The sequence below is a fragment of the Notamacropus eugenii genome, chromosome 5, assembly GCF_028372415.1.
Source record: "Notamacropus eugenii isolate mMacEug1 chromosome 5, mMacEug1.pri_v2, whole genome shotgun sequence".
Lineage (NCBI taxonomy): Eukaryota > Metazoa > Chordata > Mammalia > Diprotodontia > Macropodidae > Notamacropus > Notamacropus eugenii.
In genome coordinates, this window is record NC_092876.1 from 106,864,415 (window position 1) to 106,886,709 (window position 22,295).

General features: G+C 38.4%; 1 protein-coding gene across 5 annotated transcripts in view; it reads left to right on the forward strand.

The window, feature by feature from the left end:
• RCBTB1 (RCC1 and BTB domain containing protein 1) overlaps positions 1–22,295 on the forward strand; it is a 49,746-nt gene that overhangs the window by 14,185 nt on the left and 13,266 nt on the right. For 3 of the 5 annotated variants that reach the window (XM_072610524.1, XM_072610521.1, XM_072610522.1), the window contains exons 2-9: positions 3,139–3,308; positions 3,730–3,880; positions 11,307–11,473; positions 15,595–15,753; positions 16,534–16,641; positions 17,066–17,208; positions 19,144–19,334; positions 20,239–20,365. In XM_072610524.1, coding sequence (XP_072466625.1) covers positions 3,183–3,308; positions 3,730–3,880; positions 11,307–11,473; positions 15,595–15,753; positions 16,534–16,641; positions 17,066–17,208; positions 19,144–19,334; positions 20,239–20,365 — 1,172 coding nt within the window. In that variant the 5' untranslated portion in view covers positions 3,139–3,182. Of the gene's footprint in view, positions 1–3,138; positions 3,309–3,729; positions 3,881–11,306; positions 11,474–15,594; positions 15,754–16,533; positions 16,642–17,065; positions 17,209–19,143; positions 19,335–19,814; positions 20,366–22,295 lie in introns of those variants that run through there. The other 2 variants (XM_072610523.1, XM_072610526.1) reach the window with 2 other exon arrangements.

A 22,295-nucleotide genomic window follows, 5' to 3' on the forward strand; every position in this document is an offset into this window, starting at 1 on the left:
ATTTAGAATACATGAGCTGGAAGAGGTTCCAGCAAAGGAGACTGACACATGTATCACTTTAATTTTCCTAGAACACATTACAAATATTATCTCCCTTGATCCTCACACCGACTCTGATGTGGATATTATCCCCATTTTGGACACATAAAGAAGATGAGGCACAGAATTTGTTACTCAGCCACTGCCTCACAACCACTAGGTGCCAGATGTAGAATTCAGACCCTCTTCTTTCTACTATACCACCCTGTATTATTATGGTTTGCTGACTGTCCCTCTTGATCTTATTTTTGGTATGAGACAGACCCATTTTTAGAATTTCTTAATTTGGTATCTGATAAAAAGCAAATTACTTGGTCAGAATTCCATGTGGTTGCCATATCTGCTTTTTCAGTAGTCTTCAGCTATGTAGAGATCACAGCTATAACCAGTACTTTGGGAACTCAAAGTAGTATCATGAAGTGTATCCATAAATTACTTTATTTGAGGGGAGGAGAAAGAAGCCAGGACATAAGGTCTCACAGGTGAGAGAACCCAATACACTGGCCCACCCAAGCTGAAACACCTCAAGGCTAGGCAATTTGACTGCTTCCTGAACTTGATAATATAGCATTACCATTTCTCCACCTCTAGGCCCTTGTACCAACTGTCTTCCATGCCTGGAATGCACTCCATTCTCACTTTAAACTCTTAGAATCTCTGGCTTTCTTCAAGGCATAATTCATGTGCTGCTTTCTGTGGGAAGCCTTTCTTGACCTCCTCCCCAATATCAAGCTGTTAATGCTCTGCCTCTCCTCAAAAAATCATTTATATACTTTTAGGTTTCCATGATCTGTGTTCCCAAAAGAACATAACTTCAGTGAGGGCAGAGACCCTCTTTCATTTTGTCTTTGTATCCCTAGCACATAAGAGGTACTTAATAAATGTGTTTTGGATTAGATTGCTACTGGGAGGCTGCCTGGGTCTGGGCCAGGGAAGAATTCCTGTTGGGGAAGGGGGAAGAAATGAAGGAGGAAGGTGCCCCACCTAGCAGCTTCTTATTTTAACTGATTATTCTTGCTAAAAGATGCTAAGTTCAGTTGTTTCTGTGATGCTTAAAGTAATAGGAATGCTTTCAGAAAAGCCTTAGTTTCCTCACTCCCCTTACAAGTGGTCCAGCTGACCAGATGTGTTCATTAGCTGATATTTGATTGCTTACTAGCATCTGTTTTTATTGGAAGTGGCTGTTCCTAACTGTGATTTCAGACACCTGGATTTGATTTCTGGCTCTGTTCTTTACTGCCTTTGTGACTGGGCAGGTCACTGCCCTCCATTATATAAAATAATGAGTTAAATTAGTCGATCTTTAGGGTCCTTTCAACTTCCAAATCTAGTGATCTCTGTAGCTCTATAACATGAAACTTGGGAGCCAATCTTGTGCTCCTTGATTACAGTGGAAAAAGATTGGGGTGGGGGAGATGCTAGACCTATTATTTCACTGCTAAAATGAATTCCCATTGAGGAAATTCTCTTTACCAATGCAGGTTGGCACCTGTCTTATTAGTTAGAGTCTTAGAGAGTTGTGTGAGGGCATCAACGGGTTAATTGATTTGCCCAGGGTCACTTCTCCAGTTTGTGTCAGAGGCAGGCCTTGTATTCTTCTAGGCCAGCTGTCTATCCACTATTCTAGAGATGCCTCAGAAGAGCTGATTCTTTGTGTTATTGATAGGGATAGTGAAGATGTTCTCAATGCTAAAGGGGCCCCTGAGTTGTACAGTCCTAGGCTCTTGGACTCTGTGGTGCTGTGAGGTCTTCCAGCTAACTGATGTGACCAGACCTCCTTTATCCTCAGACCTGGACTTTTGTTTCTCTTCCAGAGCCTCTGCACTGCTTTCCAGATCTGGAAAAAAGTGATTAGAAACATCTGCTATGGCCAAAACTTGTTAGGGAGCTGTGACCATAGCACGAGTCAAAAAGCCTGGGGTTCTAACTTGCCTGAGACATATTTAGTATCTGTGTGACCTTGCTCTAATCACTTGATTTCTGAGCCCATCTCCTCTTCTGTAGAATTGGGATTGATAACAGGGTGGTGTGACAATGAAATGAGGTAATGCTTGTCAAATTACTAAATGAATGTGAGTTGTTATCCAGCACAGGTTCTTTCCAGAAAGGCAAAAGGTAGACTAGGAGCCCAGTCTGCTGTGGGTCTTGGAGGGCCCGGGAAGCTCCAGGGTGTGACAAGAGCTACCCCTTTGCCTTTGGAAATTTGAAATTATGGAAATTTCATTTGCATGCACACTGAGATCAAGATTCACCCCTCCCAACTCTGACCAGATTGAGGTCCAGAGTGTCTTGTTGCTGCTGGGGATGACTGTACTTCTGACCGGGAACATTCTGTTGGGGACGTAGATCTTGGGAACACAAGGGTGTATATGTGATTATTGAAGAGGGACAGAGTACTGATTACCAGAGCGGGAGGGATTGGGAAAGGCTTCACATTGCAGTTAGTGATGACAGATCAATAGCTATATTCTTTAGCTGTCAGCTTTTTGGTCACCATTAATAATCTTCCATATTGTGGCATTATTTATGAATGGTCCTATTCTTGCTAATAAGGTGAACTGAAATCAACTGAAAGGTGGTCTTAACTATAAATAATATGATAATGAAGATATCATGTTTTCCTCTTTTCATTCCAGGGAACCCCTAGACAAATTTATGTTTTTATAATATATGTAACCATTGTCAGTCTGCCTAGAAAATATTCTGTAGTAATTTTTCTTTATTTACTATTGTCATTAAAGTTTACAAAATAGTCTGGGATTTTTCCAGTAGATAAAAATTTAGTACTCGGTGTCTGATTGTTACATATATGTATGTTTGTAGACACATAAGCAACCACACAAGTAGGAAAAAATAAAAACCCAGACGTTGTCAGACGTTCCTTGCTCAAAAGACTGTCTTGAAGGCAAAGGAAGAAAGGTTGTATTAGCAGCTACTTGCACCTATAAGGAGGCTGTTTATGGAGTGAGTCACAGGATGTGATCCACTCAATTTTATAAAATACACAAATCCATGCTGGTTAACATAGGATAAAGCTTTCATTGTGAACAGTTTATTTCAACTACCTTAATGTTTGTCTTCAACCCTTGTTTACTGCAGCAGAGATGTCGACTTATTTGTAGGAGTTCCTTGGAACAAGAGTCATGGTGGATGTAGGAAAGTGGCCAATATTTACCCTGCTCTCACCTCAGGAGATTGCTTCTATTCGGAAAGCATGTGTCTTTGGCACATCAGCTAATGAAGCTATCTATGTTACCCATAATGATGAGGTAAGAACCTAGTCAGACATCTGGCTTACTTTGGGAATGTATCTCCTAATGCCATGAAACCTGTATTCTGGAGACTGAAAGGGTAGGGTTGACTTGAGAAAGTAAATTCCATTTTCAGTTTTGTTCAGTGCTTACTGACTGCCTACTATATGACAATAAAGAGGCTAAAGGGGTAATTTTGAATTCTTCCTTTCCTTCCTTCCAACTGTTGCGTATGTTCAGTAGTGTACATAATGTTTGATAACAATGCTTTCAGCAAATGTTTTTTATAAATATTAGTACCTTAATTTTCCCTATTTATGAGAGCTGTGACTTAGATATCATGCTGAGCTTGAATGATTATTTCCAGAATGGAGAGGGAATTTTTTTTATAGCCTTAAGCTTAAATGGCATAAAAACTAAAAAGTTCTTTGTTTTTTAGGTGTTTGTATTTGGACTGAACTGTAGCAACTGTCTGGGGACCGGAGATAATCAGAGCACCATTGTACCCAAAAAGCTAGAGGCATTGTGTGGAAAGAAGATTAAGAGCCTTAGTTATGGAAGCGGGCCACATGTGCTTCTTAGCACTGAAGGTAAAATGGAGGGGGACCCCAAAATTTGATACTTTTGAAAGAATCATCAATTCTAAGTTGAGGAAAGCAATTACTTTATTCAGTAATTAACATTGGTTACTCATTTGCATGGCCAATGGAGAAAAGGACAGGGGGAGGTATAATTTTTTAAAAACTAGAAAAAAATGGCATCAGAGAGTCCAGGAAACTTTTGAAGGCATTGGCTTGTGTTCTTGGATTGCTTTGGCATTGCTTCAACTAATTAACTTTAGCTGACTTCTCCTTTCCAGTCTAATTTTTCCATTTACTTATTTTTAGTCATATCTTTTTACATCACCTTCATTTTCCAAATATGTATTTCCCCCAACACTTATCCACTTATCCCTTGTAACCAAAAAGTCATCTGTTGTAGATGAGATGTAGAGAATGAAGAAAAGAGGTGATGGAGTAGTTCAGCAAAACCAGTCAAGTTTGGCAATATTTGGAATATTCCATACCTAAAATCCATATTTCTGTGAAGGCGAAAAGGTTCATTTTCTTCACTCTTCTCCAAGAGCAAGCTTGGTCATTATAATTACATAGTATTGTTTGGGTTCTTCATTCTTTCTGTATACATCATTTATATTTTTTCTTTGATTCTACTTGCTTTTTTCATCAGTACACGTAAGTTTTCCCATGCTTTTATGAGTTCATCATTTTCATTGCTTAAAGTACAGTAATATTTTATCACATGTATGTGCCACAGTTGATATAGCTATTCCCCGATTGATGGACATTTGCTTTGCTTCCAGTTTTTCACTACTTTAAAAAGTAGAGCTATAAATGTTCTAGTGTATATGGTATTGAGAAGTTACTTAGGTGAGTCATCATATGATCTGCCATAAGTCTGGTAAGGTCAGAGCTCCTTTGTAACAAACAGATATAATCAAGCAAAATAAATCACACATTGGGTGTGTTTGAAAAGGTAAGTCTCATTCTGTGCCTCAAGTTCATCAACTTTCTGCCACAATGGCAGGGCATGCTTCGTCATCAGTCATCAAATATGCTTGCTCGTTATAGCACTTAGAGTTCTTTAAGTCTTGCAAAGCAGTTTTCTTCAGTACTATTATAGGGCCAAAGACTGGACCTGTTATTTTATTAGCATATGATGAGAAACTCCCTTTTCCAATGCAGGCCCCTTTTCTGCAATTTACCATCTTAGAGAGTTGCTTGGAACACTGAGAGATTAAGGGGACCCATCCACCATGATGGGTCATTGACTTGAACCCAGGTTTTTCTGACTTTAAAGCCAGCTCTTTATCTACTATGCATAGTGTTTCTCTGCCTCTGATAGTATAGTCCTAATTGAAATGATTTTCCTGATTTTGGTCTCTTTATTCTGTATCATTTTATTATACAAGTCTTCCCAGGTTTCTCTGAATATGTTCCTTTGATTATTTCTTATTTTGTTGTTTAGTCATTTTAGTTGGTTGTGACTCATCATGACCCCATTTGGCAAAGATAGTGGAGTGGTTTGCTATTTCCTTCTGCAGTTCATTTTATAGATGAGGAAACTGAGACAAATAGGATTAAGTGACTTTCCCAGGGTCACATATCTAGTAAGTGTTTGAACTCAGGAAGATGAGTCTTTCTGACTCAAGGCCATTTCTTATGACATAATAATATTCCATTGCATCTATATATCCCAATTTGTTCATCCATTTCCCATTTGATAGGCATTTACTTTGGTTCCAGTTCTTTGATGCAGTAAAAAGTGCTGCTACAAATATTTTTGTACATGTGGAATTACCTCTTACCTTTTCAGGTATAATAAGCCTGTTAGTGGCATGCTAAGTCCAAAGGTTTGCAGTGTAATCACTTTTTTGGGTATCATTCTGGACTTTTTCAGAATGACTGGATCATTTCACAGCAGGTCTTAATAAATATTTGTTTATTGATTGGTTTCTCTGGGGTTTTTCCCCCTCCCCCCACCAATTCCCCTCCTCCAAACATATTCTCATTCTTCATTGAATCTATTCTAAACTTTTCCTTCTTTCCCCTGCTTAACTGTGCCACTCCCTTCCCCCAGTGCCCAAGCCTCACACATACACATCTGCAGATGACCTAGCTGCCTTCTTTCTTGAGGATACTGAGGCTGTCTTATTTGAACTTCCTTACTTCCCCTTCTCTGGGTTTCAGAGAACTTCTCAGAATTATTACCTACTGTTTCCTCTTTTCCTCTAGTCATAGAAGAAAAGGTAACTCTAGTCTTCGTTAAGCTAATCCCTCTCTTTCTATATACCCTTGACCTCTTTGCCTCCTACCTTCTCCACGACTTACTCCCAACAGTCATTTTCCCTCTCATGCATCTTTCCCACCTGCCTACAGAAGATACTCAGGTTTCTACAATCCTAACAAAATCCACAAGAACAAAAAAAAAACCTGTTTCTTGATCTTTCTTACCCCAACCAGTTACTTTCCAGTAGCATTCTGTAAAAGCTCTATATAGGTACATTTACTTGACTTCATTTGCTCATTTCTTAAGCCTTTTCTGCCCCAGATTCTCCACTGAGGCAGCTCTGTCAGATCACCAGTAATCTCCTAATTGCCAAGCCTAAAGACTTTTTCTTTTCATTTCCCTCTGAAATGAAACTTTTATACTTCTGCTTGCCACTCTTGTTACTGGAGATTATCTCCTCCCTTAGTTTCAGAAATACCAAACTCTCAATTTTCCTACTTCTCTACCACTCCTTTGCTGTTTCTTTAACTGGCTTCTCATCCTATTCCTGATCCTACAGTGTGAATGTTGTCCAAGTGTCTGGGCTTGACCCTCTCCTCCTGTCAATCAATAACCATTTATAAAGCACTTAACATATGCCAGCCTGGAAATACAAAGAAAGGAAAAAGACAGTCCCTGCCGATGAAGGAGCATACACTTTAATGGCAACCTCATTCATAGAATTAGAGTTGAAAGGGAACTCAGAGGCTCCATCTAGTTCAGGAGTTCATAAACCTTCAATCTATGGACTTGTTTTTTAAATTGTGATAACAGCATTTCATTATAATTGGTTTCCTTTGCAATCGTGTGCATTTTATTTTGTGCATTTAAAAACGTGATCCTGAGAAGGGGCCAGCGGGTTTTACCAGACTGTCCAAGGGGTCCTTATCGTAAAAAAAAAGATTAAATCTCATCTAGTCTAACCCAAAACTGAACAAAAATGCCCTCTCTAACATCTCTGACCAAGTGATCATTATTCATCATGACATTATTTCAACCTGTATATCATAGTAAAGAAGCAGCCCATGTTACATTCAATCTATGGACTAGTGTCTTTGTAATCTGGTGATACTGCCTTCCTTTGTCGTAAGGGAGAGTCCCATTGCTAGAGGAGGGTTTATTGGGAAGCAGCTGTAGTTGAATTGTTGTTTTTTTTAAGCACTAATAAAAAATATTTTTTTAAAGATCGAGAAAGCCATTGTGAAATAGAGAGGTGGTTTTGTTGGTATTAATTCAGAAGACCACTTCATATTGAGTATCCTCTATTAAACCAGTGCAGTGCTAAATGCTTTAGGGAAATATACCAAGAAGGTTGAGACATGGTTTCTTCCCCAAGAAGTTTACGATCTAGTTTGGGAGGCAAATTAAGTGATTAAAGAATATGATAATTCATATTGTACTATAAATTTGAGTCATGAGAATTCAGAGAAGGGGAAGAATCATTGACAGCAGAAGCTGTCAGGCTGGCCTTCACGGAGGAGGTGGCACTTAAGTGCCCCTCCAGATCTTTCAGAGGTGATTTGTATAGTCAGCACTGAGAATCTGTCTACAGTTGAGGGAATCTGCTGGATCATTAAAAAATCCTCCTGAAAAAGTAAGTAGGCCAGACACTTACAACATGTGCCTGTGACCTGTAATATTTAAGATATTTAGCTGAATTTTCTTTAAAAAGAATTGTTTTTACTTCTGAAATCTTAAAAAAATACTAATTGGTATGCATTGCTATATCTTATAATTAGAAATTCTTGAGCAAAAATCATACTGGATTCTTTAGCCAATACAATAAAGGTATAATAAGCCCACCCCATAAATATCAAACATAAGGATGAATTTGATAGACAATCTGAAAAGACTTTTTGTTTTAAACAGAGCAGACTTATTCTTTGCTTTGGGAGTCTGTTATTCCTCAGTGTTGTCCTTTCTAAAATGCTAGACTTAGGCAATAAGTACTTATTAATCACTTACTATGTGCTAAGAGCTACGGATACAAATGCAAATCAAAATAAAGACATCCTAGTAGGGACACATAACACACCAAAGGGAGCTGAAGGGGAGTGAGGAAAGGTCACCACATGAGTGTGCACATGTTGATGGAGTCTGGAGCATCAGAACAGGATTCTTTTTAAATCAAGTCCGCAAGCATTTATTTGTTTGTTTATTTTTAATATTAATTTTATTTATTTTTAGTGTTCTACAATCACTACCGTAAAACAACCACCCCCTCCCTCCCTGAGACGGCACACAATTCTATATAGGATCTACACATACATTCCTGTTGAATACATTTGCACTATAGTCATGCTAAACAAGCATTTATAAAGCTCCTACTACGTTCTAGGCACTGTTAAGTGCTGGGGATACAAAAAGTCCCTGCCCTTAAGGAGCTTACATTCTAATGGAGGAAGACAACACGCAGACAACTGTGTACCAGTAAGCTCTATACAGGACAAGCGTACGTAGTCTCAGAAGGAAGGCGCTAACAGAACAAAGACTGAGATGTGATCAGAAAGAAAAGCCAAATATTAATAGTTCATCTTGAGAATATTTGCCACCAGATGCCGTTGTGAGGCTGTAACAAGGAAGGGAAGGAGCACCTGACCAGTACATTGGAGGGTTTAATCTAGGAAGTAGGTCTATACTGGGAGGACCGTGCTGGGCAAGAGTCACTGCAAAAGGGTCCAGTTAGGGTATAACTTACTTCTCTTATGCAGGTCTCAGAACCCTCTGAACAGTCCCTCAGGGAGTTTGCCCAGAGGGTCAATTTAGTGGGACCTCTAGGTTTAAGTAGTATCTCTGCCCTAAAAGAATATTCAGATTTGTTTGGGGAGGAGTCTTTCTATAGTAGATTATCTGAATCTGATTACATTTAAACACCAAGTGAGCTTGGGGACTTCTGGAGGTAGGCCAAAGAGGGATATATTATGATTTGCTAGTAAATGCAGTCCATTCTCTGAAAGGGACCCTCAAAGCACAGAGATGACTTCTAATGGAGGGAGCAGCCTAAAAGGGAGAATGAAAAAGCAGGGAAAATGAGTCTTTTATTCTTTCTTTAGAAGAATTTTCTTTATAAGCCTAAAAGGTAATGATATTTCCTAAATATCTTGGGGGGGGGGGGGTGTGCGTGTGCGTGTGTGTGTGTGTGTGTGTGTGTGTGTAGATTACCATTGAACTTTGTATTCTACAATCCCAAAGTTGGAAGGCACTTCAGAAGTTACCTAGTACAACCCTTACCCAGATATCATGAACCCCATCTACCACATCCCATCCCTCACTGATATTTATTTAACTTCTGCTTGAACACCTCTAGTAACAAGAAACTCACTATCTTTTAAGATAGTCTGTATTCCATTTTTAAACTACTGTAGTTATTAGCAGCTTTTTCTTTTTTTGATCTAAAATTTCGCTCCCTGCAACTTGCACCTCTTAATGCTGATTCTGCTTTTAGGGACCAGCTGCAATTCTAAGTTGACATTAAGTTGATATCCTTAGATATATTTGGCCCAGTAGACAAAAATATCTGGCCATGGAGCAAGGACAACCTGAGATTAAAGTTCTACCGCTGACATATTACCTGTGTGATCCTGGTCAAGTCACTTAAATTCGAAACTATCACTAAATTGCAGATGAGGTGCCAGTCTGTAATAGTAAAGGGAGATTCCTCATCCAGGAGTTTCCTATAGCAGTAAAGTCCCAGGCCCATTCCCAATCTCTGTTTCTGTCTCTATCCCTGTTGTGTCCCTACTAAGTCTTCTTTTCCTCAGGCCAAATATCCTAGCTCCTTCAATCCGTCCACTTATGGCATGGTTTTCAGTCCCTTCGCTATCCTGGTCTCCTCCTTCTGGATGGGCTTTAACTTGCAAGTGTCTTTTATGAAATATAATTCCCAGGACTAGACATAATACTTTTAATTGAGGGTAGGGTATAATAAGACTGTTGCTTTCTCTGGGCACTATATTTCTCTTAATTCTGTCTAAGGTCATACAAAGAAAGGTGAGGTATGTAGAGAGCTGGCCTTAGAGGCAGAGAAACATAGGTTGAATTTTTCCCTCTCACACATAATGGCTATGTGCCTATGGGCAAGTCACCTGAACTCTCAATGTCCCAAGTATCTTTCTTGCATGATAAAATGTGCAGTATATGCTGATCGGTATTGGTAGAAGATAGTTTCTTCTCAGAAGTTCCCATACCAATAAAAATCACAGGTTAAGTCCAAAGAAAACACATTAACCTTTTTTGGCTATTGTTTTGGGGGGGGGGGGCAGTGTTTTTGTTTATTTTCAGTGAACCACTTTTGAGATATGTTTCTTCATCTTGTACTTATACAGTTGACTTTTTAGATACACGAGCAGGACTTCACATTTGTCCATAGCACATTAAACCACCAGGCCATTACATCTATCAAAGACATTTCTTCCATTTTAGTTGATTATGAACCCACTCCATGGTCCAGTTAGTCAACCACTTCTGAAAATCAACTAGTGATACTTGTCTTCTAGTCTGTGTTTTTCACAGTATCCATGTGGACAGGATAAAAACACTTGAAAAATTCTTGTTGACCCATGTTAGTATTTTACTGATCTCTTTTTTTTTTTTTGACAAGGTTATTAGTTATAAGGTCATTCTGGCATAATTCATAATTCATAATTCTCCTTAATGACCCAATCCTGGCTCTTAGAAAGCATTTGTACATTATGAACTGGATGAAGTGATTGATCATGTTTCATAGATTTAGAGCATACGAGACCTTAGAAGTCATGGAACCTCTACTACTTTCCCGTCCCCAACCCCGTTTTTGCAGAACAGGAAACTGGTTGCTTAAATTCACATAGGTAGTAGAGCAGAATTGGAACTTGTTTTGATTCTAATTCCAATGTGCATTTTCCTGTGCCTATTTGTATTTTAAGGAAAGCGTTAAATTTTGACGAATTTTTTGTACCTGTAATATTTCATTTCAATACACCCTTCAGAAACAGAAGACATCAAGATTTGTGAGAATGGTTAACAATTAAGGCTTTTTCTCCCCCCTGCAATTTGACTTAGTGGAGAATGGGGTAAATAAATAAGAGATGTAAAGGATGAAAGAGTAGAAATGTGAAAAGGTAGGTGATGGTTAGGAGGTCAAGAGATTCTACCTTTCTTTTTTTTCCATCTCATATTGAAATTTTTGATGTATGTGAACATTTTATATAGATGGAGTGGTTTATGCCTGGGGTCACAATGGATATAGCCAGCTTGGAAATGGGACAACCAATCAAGGCATTGCTCCAATTCAAGTTTGTACCAATCTCTTGATCAAGCAAGTGATTGAAGTTGCTTGTGGTTCACATCATTCTATGGCTCTAGCAGCTGATGGAGAGGTAAGTGCCATGTGGCGGCTGTTGTTAATCATTATTATTATTACAACTAATAATATTTAAATGGTAATAGAGACAACCTACACTGGCAACCATAAACATTTAGTTCCTTCTCACATGTGCTCATATTTTTTTTTCTTTTAGTACAAGATATGTTATGATACCAGTAACGCTATATGGGTAGTACTACAATTAGACTTATTCAGTGCTTTGCTTTTGGCTGAGACAAAAAATTGTGCTGCTGTTACAGTGTGACATGAAATAATTTGCCAACTGTTTTTCAGTCCTTTCTTTTTACAAGGTCTCATTTTACTACTAAATAAAGCTCTGCTTACTTCTCTTTTGGGGAGGCCTTGATGTTTGTGGCAACTGTTGTGTCTAGCCTAGCATCACATAGGAATCTGCCTAATAATACTGCCTAAGAATAATAATGATAATTATAATAGTAGCTCATTTTCACTTGAAGAGCTTTATTTTTACAAAGTACTTTAATGTACTTTTAAAAAATCCCAATTATGGTCTTATGTCCATAAGTCAGTAAGCACCTATTAAACACTTGCTGTTGTGCCAGACACTGGAGCAGAAAAATAGCCCCTGCCTCAAGGAGCTGGCATTCTAGTGGGAGAGACAGTGTGTACATCAGTAGGTAGGTAGCTCTACTATGCTGCTTGTTTTTAAAATATGAATTTGTTCCAAGGCAATTAATAGATTAGGAAACAATTTCAGCATAGTGTGAATTTTATATTTGCTGTGTGCATCTATGAGAGTACCGAAAACTGTATGAACTTCAACTCTTCCTGATGCTCACTTCAAAGCAAATGTCAGCTCTTTTTGAAAGAAAATTAGTGTCATATTTATTGTATGTCTTTTGGCGCAAGTGGAGGAAGGCTAGTCTGAGTCTGCGTACTCCTTCATTATGGCCTTGGTCCCAGCCCCCATAGCTTTGACTTTGCCAGTTTGGCTACTGTGGGACCTGGGTGCAAGATGAGCAACAACAGAAGTCTGTGGACCCCACCGTTGTTTTTATATTATACATGCATTTCTTAATCATTTGAGATTATCAAGCTGTGAGCCTGTTATTTGGTTCCTATACTTTTTATGTGTCTTTGATGACATTAGAGTATTGTGCTTCCAGCCCTATTTTTCTCATGAGCCTTCTGGTTTTTATTGCACAACTTTGCATAGGAACACACAAGTCCCATTATAGCAGAAGGGACGAAATATGCAAGATAAACACAGAGGAAATGGGGGGTGATCTGAGAGGGAGGGAAAGCACTGTCATATCATTGTCATAGTTCAGACGAAGTGCTGAAGTTCAGTAAGGTTAATCGATTTGTCTGAGGTCACAAAGATGCAACTAGTAGAGCTACAGAGCTTGGTTTTTTGAAGTAATTTCCCAATTTCAGTTGTTTTCCAAGGCTTAGGCAACCAAGACACTCACACTACCATTAATATGTATGTAATTAGGATCAATGTATGTGGGCTATATTGGGAATAAGCCTCAAAGAAGTGTGTAGTGCTTTATATGGAAGACAGGAAAGTAAAGGCACACAGGACAGTCATGCCAAGAGAGACTGTGCTTTATTTCTCCCTCAAAGATGGGACTTTTACATATTTCAATACTTGATTGGACCTTGGATGTCATTGATGGTGTTCCCTCCAATGATGCCCTGATGGGACAGCTCTTGTTCATGTCCTTTCTCATATCCTTCCACATCAGGAGGTCTTCCTAATGTGCTGGGAGTGTCTTCTGGGTCTATTGACTGTGCATGGGTGTGAGGAGCATACGGCTCTACTAATTATGATTGGAGGGTTGTTAATCTAGAGCTGGAAGGGATCACAGGAGCCATCTAGTCTAACTTCTCATTTTACTGTTGAGGAAACTGAGGCTCACAAAGATTAAGTGACTTGGTCAAAGTTGAACTGTTTGGGTTTATTTTCTTCACGCCTATAAAATTAGTGGGATGATTGCATAGGCTCTTAACTGTGACACATAGCATACTGTTTGTCCTGGGCCACTTTCTGCCTCAACTCAAAGAAACCTCTTCTTTGAAAAAGAAGGAAAGGAAGGCTATGAGAGCCAGAAACTAGTCATTTCATTGTGCTCATTTCTTCTGGCAGAGTGTACAGGGAGTGGCCTTTTCACTTCATGTTGTGCCAGGGAGAGCAGTCCTTTCTCCTTTTGGTTCCTTTGCCAACACTCTCTATACCATTTTTGCAACACCAGTTCTGTTCTTCCTTGTCAGTGTTAGAGGGAGGGCATGTGTGCATGCGCGCGCGCGCGTGTGTGTGTGTGGTATGGTGTGCAGAGTGAGCAAGACAGCACATGTATACGTGTGTTAAATCTTCAGTGTGGAAAAAGGGAGCTTATAGATAGCTTCCCACCAATAACCAGGTATAACAACTGCTTGGTTTTTTTTAAAGGTCTTACCTCTGCTTAGATAACATTGGACTTTATTTTATTCAGCAGTAATATGTACAACTCGAATCACAATACAAGAAGTTATTGCAGCAATGATCTAATGAGATACAGTCACAGTACTGGACAGAGGTCAGACATCAGCAACCTCAGACATCTGAGAAACAGGTAGCACCCAGAAGTAAGCCTTTGTAAAGAAGGAAGATAGTTGTCCTCAAGAATGGACACATCCACAGGAGATAAGTCTAGTTATCTTCAGGTTAAGGTTACTAAATATTGGATGCCTGGTTTTTCCTCAGCAAGCATTGTTATTTGGAGGTTATAGGAGGCAGCAGATGATAGTGCTTGCTATGGTCACACCAACAGCAGTGAGAGGTGACAGCTATCTGGAAGCCAGGGATGGCACAATGAACTGAAGCTAGAAAAATAGTCACAGTTTTGAGGAGATCACTGGAAGTCATGAAGTGAGTTTTTCTAGTGTGTAAGTGTAGATCAGATGTAATAACAATTGAAATATTGAAGGTGGAGAAATGTCTAAGAAAAGATGACATGGGAAGACATCTTGAGTGTGTTTGGTTTTTGAAAATTCCCACATTGGTAGGGGAATCAGTAAGGTATGTATACTTGTTCTGGGCTAGGCACTGGAAATATAGACAGAAATAATCCCTGCTCTTAAGGAGCTTCCCATCTTTAGGGGAAAACAAGGCAGATACATAAAAATAGACACAAACTTTGTTTTTCCTCACTAAGTTGATACTACTGTTACTAATCAGATTTTATTTTTTAAAAAAAAGTTTTTATTGCTATTTTCTGTTTGTTACATTACCATAATTATCTCACATATCTCTCCTTCTTGCAGAGAGCCACCCCATATAATACAATGTTTTTGTTTGTTTTTTACCAGATCTCTTTCGACCCTCTTTCAAAAGGGTAAACCAAAAAAAAAAAAAAAGTAAGGCCAGTACTTTCTTAAATGATTGGTAGTATGATTATAGGAAAAAATTTTTAGCAAACTTGATTGTAGTATTTACCAGAGCCAAATTCTATGACATAATTCCCAGGCAAATGATAACCTGCCTCTCCTCTCCAATCTCTACCTCCAGAGGATGTGTTGGCCTTGACCCAACCCAGAGTATGTGGGTCTGGATTAAGGAGCCTTGAACATTAGTATACAATAGGAGCGTTGTGAGCATCTGGGACTTGAATCCCTAAGATAATGACCAGGAGAGTTATTCCTAGTATAGAACAATCACAGAATTTTAGAACCTTAGAAATACTAGCAACTAAGATGGGCCTAAAGTAATCCTGAGGTTTCTAGGGTTTCTAAGGTAAAGTCACAGAACAGAATATAACTCCCAAATCAACAGTACTGATTTCAGGAAGGGGGGGCATCCAAGGGCATATATGACATCAAGCCTGAACTGACCACTAATGTGGAGCCCAAGTCTCCAGGGGAATTTCAGAGTGAGATGGCTTTAGTTTCACTAAGAACTTCTTTCATCAAGTGTATTTTAAAGAGTGCTCCATATTTGAAATTATCATTCTTTCCAGGCTTCTGGGTTTTTTTTTTAAGTTATTATTTTCTATTCATTGTAAAGTTAAAACAGAATTCCTTTCATTTGGATGTTCTAATTAGAATGTTTTCTCAGAGCTCGGACTCTTACCTCATTTTCTCTTATTTTCTCCTTATTTCCTCTTGGGACAGGTTTATGCTTGGGGTTATAATAACTGCGGTCAAGTGGGGTCTGGATCTACAGCAAATCAGCCAACTCCTAGGAAGGTCACAAATTGTTTACACATAAAGAGGGTTGTCAGCATAGCATGTGGCCAGACCTCTTCTATGGCTGTATTGGACAATGGTGAGGTGAGATCTTCTGCCTTTTATATTTTTTAATTCCCCCTCATGAATATAAGTTGGGAAGACCTCTCTTTCTTCATGTAATTAAGCCTTTTGTATGGATGGCAAAGCACTGGCTTAATTTCGTAATGTAACTACCCAGAGTAGTTAACCTCTGTCTGCCTGTTTCCTCAATTGCAAAATGTGACTGTGAACAAAATACTTGTTTAAATAATAGGAGAGAATGTGTAAAATGAGATTTGAAAATAGATAGAGACAGTGGCTCTGTGTGCTGTAACCAGTGTGTTTATGACAGTAAGAGTTGCACAGGCCCTCTTCAACAGAAAGTTAGAGTAGGATCTGGAGAAGCTGGTCTTAGATAGAGAAGGAAAGGCGGAGACTGGAAAGGGATTTATTAACACCTGCTCTGTACCAGATGTTGTATTTACCTCATTTGTTCCTCACAACTACCTGAGAGGTGCCACTGTTAGGGGCAGACAGAGGTTAAGTGATTTGACCACTGTCAGTCATCTAGTAAGTGACTGTAGCCAGATTTGCATTCAGGTCTTCCTGACTCCAGGCCCAGCCCTTTCTCCACTGTGCCATCAGCTGCTTCTAGGAAGGCCCAAGTTCTTTTGTCTAGAAATGAATCAACTGAAGAAGTTATCAATGTAGAATAGAGTGAAATAGTAAGTGTCTTGAATGTTTGGTGGGGAAACTAACTCTGATTTGGATGTAGGCAAATTACTTTTGATCTATTTTATTTGAGCAGCAACTTAAACCTGTTGTCTTTCTCTTCTCCTTAAGGTGTATGGCTGGGGTTACAATGGCAATGGTCAGTTAGGCCTGGGAAATAATGGCAATCAGTTGACCCCTTGTAGAGTGGCAGCTTTACACAGTGTGTGTGTTCTTCAGGTAAGTATGTTTAAAATCTCATCTGGGTAGCTGACATGGGATATGTTTTAAATAGAAATATTTTTAGAAGAGTCATTCAGTCATATTTTTTTCAAAAGCTCTCGGATTCTTTGCTTTCTAAATTTAGTCCATTATCTTCCCAAGCACAGTGATGCCAGTGCAGCGGTTGTGGCTGATAGACAGCCCATTAAAGAGTTCAGCAGTACGAAAACTATTTTTTTCTCCCTAGTGCTTATTGGCTGTTGTTGTACATTAGCTTTAAGCACCAGAGAATGGTGCTTCAGTTCCTATGGTGGATGGATGTTTTGCAGTAAACTGGCTGAAATTTTTAAGTAGATAGTATCCTCCCCTTCCCACATCCCTATCCCCCTACCCCCACCTTTCCATTTTCCTGTGTATGGTAACCCTTTAAATTTACTTGCAGATTGTCTGCGGCTATGCACACACACTAGCACTAACAGATGAGGGCTTGCTGTATGCCTGGGGAGCTAACACTTATGGGCAGCTAGGAACTGGCAATAAAAGTAACCTGCTAAGCCCAGCACAGATCATGGTGGAAAAAGAAAGGTAACGTTGCAGTAACTAATATGTTTTTGGACTGTGTGTGCATTGTGAGCTTGTGTGCTAGAGGTATGTGTATTTTATTTTTTGATCTGTTTGCATCATATTTGGGACTTGTGACTAATGTATTTGTTGGGATCCTCCTTGACTTTGAGCAAAAGAGGATATGTGTCAGCCAGGGTGATCTTGGATGTGAGTGCCTCTAAAACTTCTTTGAAAAGTTATTAGCATATGTCACTGGATTTCATAAAGTTCTTATATTTTAGAAACATAAATTAGAAACAGAAGTCCTTATAATGAGCATCTGGAGTAAAAAGAACATAGATTTAGGTTCAAATGATTGCCAGCAGTGATTCTGATTAAAAACTATGACATTTGAAGGAATTTGAATCAAATTTCAAAGACTAAAATCCATTCCACAGTAGATAAGGAGAGTAAGGAAGTATTTTTTTTTAAAAGAGAGATGCAAAAGTTTTCAACTACTTGGAAAATTACACAAACTCTTTAGTCAGAGAAATGTAATATATGTAATCAGAGAAATTTTGCTGTACGATTTCATCCCTGCTAAATTGGGGAAGAGCGTTAGAAATGGTAGAAGTCAGGGCCTGCCCACGCAGTGGGAAATTAAGTGTGTTATTAGTACTACTTGTGGAACTGAGTTGGCACATTCCTCTTTGGAAAGAAATATGGCATTATATGATAAAAACTCTAAAACTCTTCATGCCCTGTGACCCTTGTGATCCTGCTACTCAAACTGTATGCTAAGGATGCAGTTAACAGAGAGGGAAGAGATTATTCATCTGTACAGAAATGCTAATGTCAGCATTATTTGTAACAGCAAAACAAATTGAAAATAATCCGTGCCTCAACAATTGGGAATGACTAAACAAACTGCAGTATAAGAAATAATAAAATATTAATATATTGTAAACAATGACAATTAAGAATACAGATAAACATGGAAGAATGTGAATTGATATAAGAATAAAGAAAGCAGCACCAGCTCCAACTGTATAAAACAGTGATCTAACTAGCAACAAAAGCCTGAAAAATAGATGCAAGCAGGACATTTTTGTTACTGTTTTATTTGCGCCTCTCTCTCTCTGTCTCTGTCTTTGTGTGTCTCTCTCTCTCTCTGTCTCTGTCTCATTGTGTTTACCCTATTTCAAAAAGAAGGAAAGTAGGGGCTGTCTTCATCTGCCAATTCAAAATGAAGAACAGACTTCTTTCACTCAAATACTATAATACCTTAATATGTGCTTTCAACTTTGGATTTCATTTACCTCTCTAAATGAATATGTAGTTCTTGTTTAATGTGGATCGTTATCTTCTTTGCTACATCATTGTGTGTTTGGAATATCGTGAGGTTTTGGCTTTATGACTTTGCTTAGAATGAACATTTTAAAATTAATGATTTCGGCTTTTATTTTTGCTGGATATTGATGGTGGGTTTGTACAGCATGTGGGCATGTTTCTTTTTTAAGAACTGGAAGTTTACTAAGCAGGCAATCACCCTGACCAATAGTTATCAGTCAAATGAACTCTTTGACCTCTCTGATGGGAAAACTTACTTTATATTGAATATATTGCTTTACTGATGTTAGGTAAGCCCCAGGATAATGTCTGCTAAATCATGGTTACTGTGTTCATGTCTCGTTTGAGGGAGCCTCTGCACCTTCCTTCTAGCCAATTTTTCTAAAAATTACATTAAACACACTTATTTATTATTCACTTAAACTATCCCAACACAGAATTGGGGAAAAGAGGAGAGAAATATTTCTTTCCTAAGCCCGTGCACTGGTTCATTTGATGCTTGAAATTGTATCTGCATGTGGCCTATTTTTTAACCCATGTATTCCAGGCATGAATTCGAGTACATTGCATGGTGTTTCAGGCTTCCATGGGAAATGAGTTATGTGTTTTCTCTTGGTGACTCTTTAGGGTGGTAGAGATTGCGGCCTGTCATTCTGCCCACACCTCTGCTGCCAAGACCCAGGGTGGCCATGTGTACATGTGGGGCCAGTGTCGAGGCCAGTCGGTGATTCTTCCTCACCTCACCCACTTCTCCTGCACAGATGATGTGTTTGCCTGCTTTGCCACTCCTGCTGTGACATGGCGCCTTCTCTCTGTAGGTGAGATAAACTCAGGAATAAGTTTCAAGGGTAGCATCATTATGGGGAAATAATGCTAACTGCTTTGAAAAGGTTTTTCTTATAGGGCTTCTGTATCCTCATTTGTGGTGGTGATGTTGTTTTAATGAAAAATGTGTTCAGTTCTTTTTGTTGTTTTTGGCATCTTTGGGTGCCTTACAAAACAAATTTGTATAACAAGTTCTATTCCCATCATGTGGAATATCCCCTTAAGTTTCTATTTTTAAAGGCCTTTTTATATTATATAATATATTATATTATTTTTGTCAGGAAGATATGAGATACATGAATCAGGTTGTCAGTGGGGATGTGAAAGAGACTGAGGAGATGGGATCACTAAGACTTGGAAGCTAACCAGATTTAGGAAACAAGAGAGAGAATGCTCTGTCAAAGGTGACTCCGAGGTTTTAAGTCTGAGTACCTTTGTATTGCTAATAAGAATTCACATTTGTGTTTTGGCAGGCTGGACATTTGGTCTTGAATTGAAAGTCCTAACCCCATCTAGCTGACCAGATTAGTGAAGAAGGACGAATAATGCTTCTTGACATTGGAGCTAAGGCTTTTTTATACCATTTCTGGCCAGAACTCTGTTTGCAAGAGACTGTTGCAGAAGCTTGTCTTGTTCTGACATAATTATCCAATGCTTTCATATATATAGGACCAGAATTTGGATTTTACAGATGTTTGTTTTAATAAGCATCTAATATACTATAGATGCTAATCTAAAACATTTTGAAAGAATTGTCTTAGCTATCCTAGAGAACCAAGTGGAGCTCTCCATTGTGCTGATCTGTTCTATTCATGTACAATGATCAGTAAATAAAGTCGTTTTGAGATTATACATCATACATAATTATACATTATGTGGTTGGCTTATCCTCTGCAGAACATGAAGACTTTCTAACAGTTGCAGAGTCATTGAAGAAAGAGTTTGATAGTCCAGACACTGCAGATCTGAAGTTCCGAGTGGATGGAAAATACATTTATGTCCATAAAGCTGTTTTAAAAATCCGGTATGGTCATGTAAGCTTTAGCAAATAAATAACTGTAGTGCAGAATTATTGGGTTTCTGTTTTGTTTTGTTTTGGTTTGGTTTTGCTGTTTCAGGGTTTGGGGCTTCTTTTGAGAGTATAAGTATCCAACCTTCAGACGTGCATAATAGTACAGTTTAACCCTTTTGAAAGAATTTCGTTGATGCCTTTTGTTTTGACATCATAATGATTTTTGGAAACCTTCCCTCTTTTCCACCCCTAGATAGAATCATTCCCTTTTAATAAAGCAAAACAGTTAAGCAAAGCACCCTCTAGAGAGATCATATTTTACAATGTATACAACACTCTTCCCTAATTATACAGTCCCTCTGTTAGGAGAGAGATAGTATTTTATTTTACAAAAAAATTTTACCTTTTACTAAGTTAGAGGTAGGTTGATATTGTGTGTACATTTTATGTTTGAGGTGATTTTCTTTATGCCTTCACAAAATCATAAGATTTGTTTTTGCGTTAGGGGAAGAAATCTGTTTACAGGGCTATTCTTTAGGATTTAAGGGAACAGGAAAGGAAAACCATTGTTCCTTTGGATTAGTAGCCTTAAAAGAGGGAGCGAAGAGCTCAGTGTGGTAGTTGGAGGGAATGAACTGAGAAAAACTGAACACCTCAGTAATTCCTTTCTTAGGAAACCATTGCTGTTGTACTTTTCAGATGAAGTACTTTTGTGTTTAACTCTAGCCATTTTTTTATTTTATTTTTTTTAAAAAACAGTATTGTGTTTCAGTTTAAGCCCTTATAAGAAAACTTAAAATACTAATTTAGTGAGTATAAGTGCTTGAGCACTCTTCCCACTGACAAATGCCAACTCTTCTCTTTTGTGACTCAAACAACTTCACCAACCGACCAGCTTTTAATGATTGAACCTCTTGCTTAAGTAAGAGATGTAGTTTGTTGTTATCTGAAGCCTTTCTGCTTAGCATTAGGACCTGCTGGAACTGGGGCTCCATGAGCATCCCCTTTAGATTCAGGGTTGTCTCTATACGTTGCTGAAGCATTCAGGAGAGAGTCTGATGAAATGTCTGATACATACAGATCAAAGTCGCTGAGATGCTGAATGCTCCTTTTTTTTTTTTTTTAAACAATGGTGATGATGGGTCTTAAACATTGCCTATATTGTCATACTCACTTCATGTGTTGGTTAGTGTTGCTGAATTGCCTTTCTTTGAATTTTATTTTTTAATTTACCATAAGTGCTGGTTCACTGAGTAAGGAAGGGAGGGGATACATTCAGAAATGAAGGTGATGAAAAATAAAATATTGACAAAATTTTTTAAAAACATTTTATTTCAAAAAGGATTTTTTTACAAAAAGATTCATCTTTTGCTTTTCTTTAGATAAGGATCTTTGCGTAGTTAAAATATTTTACAAAAAAGCAGGAGAGAAGTTGATAGATCAAAGAAATTGAAGAGTTTTCCATTGGTAGTGACTTTTAATTCAAGATTGACCAGAAATGAATCTAGGCTCTCTGGGAAAAATCTGTCAGAAAAAATGTTTAACTGACTAAAATTCAACCTATGTACAGCCTCATAAGATCACAATTATTCTTTGACTTCAAATGTAGCTATAATACAACTAATTATGTGATTCACCAATTCAACAATATGTATCTCAAATACTTTGAACTTGCCATTTTCATTTGAGTAGTTATATTTAACATAACATTAGCTTATACTTCTGTAGCACTTAAAGGTCTTTCCTCATTACAGGTAAACAGTGCTACAGATATTCTTCCTGTGTGACAGTGTGGCACAGAGAGTTGACTTTGTAGTCAGGATGGCCTGAATTCCAGTCCCACCTCTTACACCTAGTGACTGTGTGACCCTTTGGCAATCCACTTAACTCTTCTGTGTTCTAGGCACCTCTCTAAGACAAAAGCTCATAGCTGGCGCTAATC